This window comes from Ornithodoros turicata, chromosome 5, assembly GCF_037126465.1.
Source record: "Ornithodoros turicata isolate Travis chromosome 5, ASM3712646v1, whole genome shotgun sequence".
NCBI lineage: Eukaryota > Metazoa > Arthropoda > Arachnida > Ixodida > Argasidae > Ornithodoros > Ornithodoros turicata.
Genome location: NC_088205.1, coordinates 83,280,351 through 83,286,650, shown reverse-complemented (window position 1 = coordinate 83,286,650; position 6,300 = coordinate 83,280,351). Strand labels below are relative to the sequence as shown.

Sequence of the window (6,300 nt, the reverse complement as noted above, 5' to 3'; positions counted from 1 at the left end):
GGTGCTGGGGCTTCCACGCTTTGTTATGGGAGGAACTTGTAGTACAAAAACACACAACTGCATTTTTTGGTCTACCTATACTGTTGGTGGTTTTGTTCGTGTTTCCGTGTATCCGTGCTCATATCAACCACCGGAGTGTTTGTTGGTGTTGTCCGTTTCTTCCGCGACACCGCCTTTCATTACCGCACCAGACTTGTTTGTGCCTAGTCATTACATATGCTACTCACAGGTGGAGCCACTAGAAAAAAAATGGGGGAACGATAATGCTCAAGTGGTCCTTCGGCATTGTTTGTGCTGCAGTCTCGACCGTACTGGTCCATGTTTTTGTCTTTGAGGCGCCGACAGTACTTAAACGACGCAGCCCAAGGTCCCGTTGACTAAACTTGTTGCTTTTAAACACTTTTGCACAGATCTGACGTTGTTCATACTTGGCATGTTTTTTTTTTCCTATCTGGTGCGATACCTAGAAGTGTTTCGTATAGTGAAGAGTTGTGTAATGAGTGACAGTTAACGATCTTTGTATTTTTTTATATACTCTGGCAGTGGAGCTCGCACCTCTCGGACAATCGGGAGTCTTGAACAAAGTACATGCTAGTATGTCATCACCAGTTACGGCTCATTTCTGCTCATGACACACAAATCATTGGAATGTGAGCGCTGTCTTTGTGTGACCTCAATTCATCTCTTTTCTCTGTTGAAACTTCTTGTACAACCACACGACTCAATAAAGTATTTTTTGTTCTAATAAACTGTGGACTGGGTAGGTTCGGAGGAATCCTCCTCCATGTTGTACACCGCTAATAGCGACGGTTGCTTCGTCAAGACAAAATATAGTAGAACTCGAAATAAATTAGGAATGTTTTTGTGGCGCTTCATCCTTCATTATTTTAGTTTAGCTGAAAAACAAACTTGTTACTCTGAGATGCACGTGGTGGCTGAAATCGAATGTGAATGACATTGAGAGGAGGCTTAACCTGTCAATCAAACATGAGTATGTTTTTTTTAATTGGTTGCTGTTTTATATGTGGCGCTGCCATGACACCAAAATGGAGCTGCAGTATGGTGGCTAGAATATGTACCTGGTGTGAAGAGCGACCGCCATTTCCCATTACAGCATGCGAGCCTCGCTTGGAAGACGACCGCTTGGTGCGCTGACAGTCATAGCGATGCTAAGATAAAGCGACGCTGCTATTTGTATACGTTGTTGTCGTGACAGGTTTCTCGACTGTTTTAGCTTCTCTTTGCCGTACTCGTGCTTGTGCAAGACGAGGACGGTGCATTCGACGCCTAAGGCGGGCAGACGGTGCTCGACATGAACGAAGCAAGTAAGAAATACCGAGCAAGGCACTGTTTTGTGACTGGTTGCACAAGTGGATACCGATCTGCAAAGGAAAAGCGTGCGTTGTTTTCGGTGCCAAAAGACAGTGGGCTATTTGTCCAATGGCAGAGAAATATACCTCGCAAAGACAAGGAACTGGAGGCCAATTCTGTGGTATGTGAACTACACTTTGACGAGCGTTTCATCGATAGGCATTACGCAGGACGTGTTGTGATAAACGGAGAAGTTGTGCAAATGGGGAGGGAACGTCTCCGGCTCAAACCAGATGCCGTGCCAACGATTTTTCCAAATTGTCCATTCTACCTCTCTAAGAAGCTTCCACAAAAGCGTAAGGAACGCAACTCAGAGGGCTGTGATAAACAACAGCCCTGCAAAAGGCAACGCACCGATAACACTGTTGACGTCGCCGCTGTGCCCTCAGTGCTTTTGAACAGAGAGAACTACGATGAAACGGATGTGCCTGACGAAACAAGTAACCGAACGTCAGTGAACGTTGACGTAGCTGCATTAAAACTTCCATCTGGTGTATGGATGCGACACAATTTTGGCGAAACCACTGTGCTCTCCACCTCCGTGTTGAACAAAGCAGGTAACGATCTTCTAACCGAGAAGCTCCTGATCATCAAAACAAGCTCTCCTGAGAAGACTATACAGTGCGCGAGGTATATGAAAGGGAAGCTTCATGACAATTGTGACATACAGACCATAGAAGAGCTGCAGAGTCTTCTCAACACGACAGATGAACTAACGCTTTGCATTGGATGCGGTGCAGTAGATGAGTTTGTCCCTGTCAATGTCAACAACTCAACCATTGTGAGTGTCAGAGACGGTCAAGCAATCAGCAAGAAATGCAGTCGGATTGTTGGAGAAAAAGGTAAGATTCACCTGCCACTGAGTTGTTCCTCTGCCACGTGTAAGGCACGTTAAATTACACGTTGCTATTGCTTACAGGAAGTGCGTGTCTTCATTGCAAGTATGCAAGAAAGTTGCTGTTCACACAAAGGTGCAAAGCAAGAGGAAAAGTTGCACGTGAAGGCGTCACTCTTAAGATGATGAGGCAGCGCCTTATGCGTAGGGACAAGAAAGTACGCCAGCTGAAAGAGGATATATCCGTTCTGCATGCAAACACAGCTGCAACTGAGGTTTCGGTGCTTGAGAGCAAGGTAAAGCATTCGCATGAATAGTAACATGAAAGCAATGTGCACTTGAAAGCTCTGTGAATATTGTGTTGTGTAACATTGTGCAAAGCAGTTAGACATGCAAAAAGAGCATGTAAGCATAGCCCACATAATTCTTTTCAGATTAAAGACCTACCTCCCAAGCAGCAACTGGCAGTCAAACACTGCTTTCAGTCAGCTCAGCGGAAGTCCAACAAAGGGATGCCATACACAAAGGACTGGGTTCTTGAATGTATTATCATGAGGTAACAACCACATCGTTTCCATGTTTTGTAATAGCGTCAGGAGTAGAAGAATTAGCGATCTTCATTTTCATTTCTCATTTTTTGCTCCAGGATGAAGAGTCCTAGATTATACGAGCACCTTCGACGACATAAAATCCTGTGCCTTCCTAGCCCCACAACACTGCGTAGCTACTTGAAAAACTATAAAAGTGGATTTGGGTTCAACCCAAACTTATTCTCTGCCCTTGCAAAAAAGACTGCCACAATGCAGGAATTTGAATGCCATGGTGGGATCGTTTTGGATGAAATGAAGCTGTCCGAGAACATCACTGTGACGTCATCAGGAAAACTGGATGGTTTTGTTGACCTGGGTCAGTTCACAACTGAAAAGGACAAAGCTGTTCCAGCTGACCACGGTTTAGTACTGCTTTTCCAACCATTTTCAGGGAAGTGGACACAGATAGTCGGTGAGTGATGACACCTGATAATGGTTTTACACATTTGAGCCAAAAGGGATCACACCCCCTTTCTAATCATTATTACAGGAGTCTTTGCATCATCAGGAAATGTGAAGGAAAATATCCTATCGAAGATCATTATTGATGCTATCCTACAGTGTGAGCAGGCAGGCCTGAAGGTTGACTATCTCTGTTGTGACGGGGCAGCCTGGAATCGGAGCATGTGGAAACGATTCGGCATTAAGGTACGTTTGCGTGATACTCTAGCGCGGCTCTGAAATTAACCTGGTGTTAATTCCTCGCAGGCTACATCCAGCGACATCAAGTGCTGCGCTCCTCACCCCGTCGACTTGAACAGGTTCCTTTATTTTGTGTCGGATTTCCCACACCTGCTCAAGTGTCTGCGAAACATGCTGCTCAAGTGTGGTTTTGATACACCACATGGAAGGGTATGCTCTTTTCTGTCTCCACAAAAGCTTAGGGTTCTCCCGACCATTATTACTTTGTCGCCATATGGAGTGAAGCATTGTTTTCATTCTCTGTTTTGGGCGCTTGGGTCTTGCACACAGGTAATTAAAGAGCACATCCAGGCTGCCTGGAAGGCCGATTCCAACGTTCTGACACTGAGGGCAATGCCTCATGTTTCACACTCAGTGCTATTCCCAAATGCATTTGAAAAGATGCGGGTAAACTTGGCTTTTCGCTTGTTCAGCGAAGAGGTGCTGCGGGGCCTTGCTCTGTACAGGCAAACTATTGAAAAACAGTATGGCAGCTGTGAAGCCACAGAGAATTTTATCAAGCGCGTTAACAGACTCATCAAGGTCATGACGTCAAGGTGCAGTAGTGATGCTCTGAGGTAAATTCCCATTGCAAATGAGATGTCCCAAGAAGGCTTGGCATTCAGGATCTTTTTCTTTATTATTATTGTCAACTTGCTTTCACTGCCATAGGAGCAAGAATATACTAATAACCCTCTTTGTTTTCTTGTTTTCTTAGATTCCGCTCTTCGGAGGCAGCTTACATAGAGGAGTTCCTGAGCTTCTTGAACGTCTGGGAGCAACATGCAAAAAGTGGCGGGTTCCTGAGCAAGAGTACTGCGGAAGGACTGAGAGTCACCCTCAAGAGCACTACAAGCCTTCTGGAATACTTATCATCTCATGGCTATCGCTATCTGATGACCGCAAGACTCAGCCAGGACAGTTTGGAACGTGTTTTTGGCATAATCAGACAGACATTTGGACCGAATGATCATCCAACACCAACACAGTTTTTAGTAGCAACAAACTGTTTCAGTTTTTATAACTTGGCAAAATCTCCTGTTGGATGTGCAGTTTCAGAGGGGATTGTGTCATCCCTTCTAAGCACCGCAGAAGGAGCTTCATCAACTGGAGACCTGGATGCTCTCATGGATGCCGGAGACTTGGACTGTGTGCAACAAAGGATGGACTCTGACCACATGTCCTGTGTTCAACAGAAGAGTGACTCGCGCTTGATATATTATGTTGCAGGGTATACAGCAAGGAAATCTCTTGCCACTCTTAACTGTGCGGAATGTTCCGCTTCTTGTTTGAGGGATTCTCCTGTAAGGGACCCCCTCCATCCTTCCAGCTTTACGCAAGCCATTGACCGTGGAGGCCTTTTATATGTTACGGAAAGGTTTTACAAACTCATCGAGTATCTTGAAGGGGCTTTCACTAATGTCTTTAGTTTGCATGAGCTGAACTCCGAGAGTGTACTGGATGTGCTCAATTGTATAAGGGGGCACATTCCAGCAGTGGGATGCGAGATTCATCAAGTGTCGCTAACTCAGAAAATAACGAAGTTCTATATCATAACGAGGCTGCACTTCTATGCAAAAGGTGTAAATCAAACGCGGAAGGAAAAGAGGGCAAGGCTGAGGTTATCTAAACAAAGCCGCCTTTTATAAGCTATCTTCTTTGTGCCCAGTGCTTTGCAATGTTCACTTGTATTTGCTCTTCATGGATTTTAGTTTGTGAAGGTACACTTCCCGAGATTCATGTACATACGTTAGCATTCTTGCTCAGCTGTGATGCTTTTTTTATGGGTTTGCCTGACGAAGTGGAAGCGTTTTCAGAATAAAAGTACCTGTAGTATGACAATGTCTTTCTAGTGAATTTTTGGTGGCTAAAGACCTAAAATGCCATCTAATATAGCTTGACGACAAACTGAAAAGAAAAGGAACACCCGCGCTTTGAAACTGTGAGCAATGAAACTAACGTGATATCCTAATATGCTTAATTTCAGTCAGTGGGAGTACATAATTCACGAAACAGACTATGCCATTTAAAATGGGATGTACAAACGCATTATAGTCCGTGTTCTCGTTTTATTCCAAACCCCACCCTGGTTTTCATGTACAGCGAAGCTGCTGCGAACTGGCATCGCTACTCCGTGCAGCGCCATCTGTCGGTTTCTTCCGGGGATAGCTCGCGCCGGCGCCCGCGAACGTCACACCAGGTACATATTCTAGCCACCATAGCTGCAGCATAGAATGTCAAGGAGGGGATTTTGTGACAAATGTTGCCAACTTCCCTGTGAAATATGTCCAGGACGATCGACCCCCCTACCACCACCCACCTTGGGATTTCGTGACAAATTTTCACTGACCATTTCCATGTTCGCATTGCCCCTAGCGGCGGAATGTTGAACGTCGTATTTTACCCCCAAATAAACATGGCGACGGCTTTTGGGCTGGCACGTCGCATGGGAACATGGGAAAGTACCAATAAAAGATTGCAAGACGAATGCAGAAACAGTGAAAGCGCATTGAAGTGATTAGGAGTACAAAGCGTCGTCAAATCTCGACTTCAAACAATGGGGGGGGAAGACGCCCATGTAACCTTGAAACTGATTATCTCCCCCAAACATGCCCCCAAACTAACATAGCAGCGGCCAGGGCTGCGCATCCGCGTCGTTATCATCTAGAATCTATACGCCAACCCAACGCATTGTAACGCTACCCCAAGAATCAACGCGACTGATGTGGAAAGTTTTGCACTATATTACTGAATTTTATTTATACACACACCTTACTGTTTTTGATTCCATATTGCGTAAGATCACACAGGCAGCCGTCTGTG

At 45.2% G+C, this 6,300-nt stretch overlaps 1 protein-coding gene across 1 annotated transcript; it reads left to right on the top strand.

Annotated features, from left to right (window-relative positions):
- Nucleotides 1-1,189: 1,189 nt before the first annotated feature.
- LOC135396265 (uncharacterized) lies at nt 1,190-5,313 on the top strand. The gene is made up of 7 exons (XM_064627286.1): nt 1,190-2,213; nt 2,291-2,502; nt 2,641-2,762; nt 2,853-3,208; nt 3,287-3,444; nt 3,505-3,648; nt 4,196-5,313. The coding sequence occupies exons 1-7, from the start codon at nt 1,313-1,315 to the stop codon at nt 4,445-4,447; spliced, it is 2,145 nt and encodes a 714-aa protein (XP_064483356.1). The 5' UTR covers nt 1,190-1,312; the 3' UTR covers nt 4,448-5,313.
- Nucleotides 5,314-6,300: the final 987 nt, after the last annotated feature.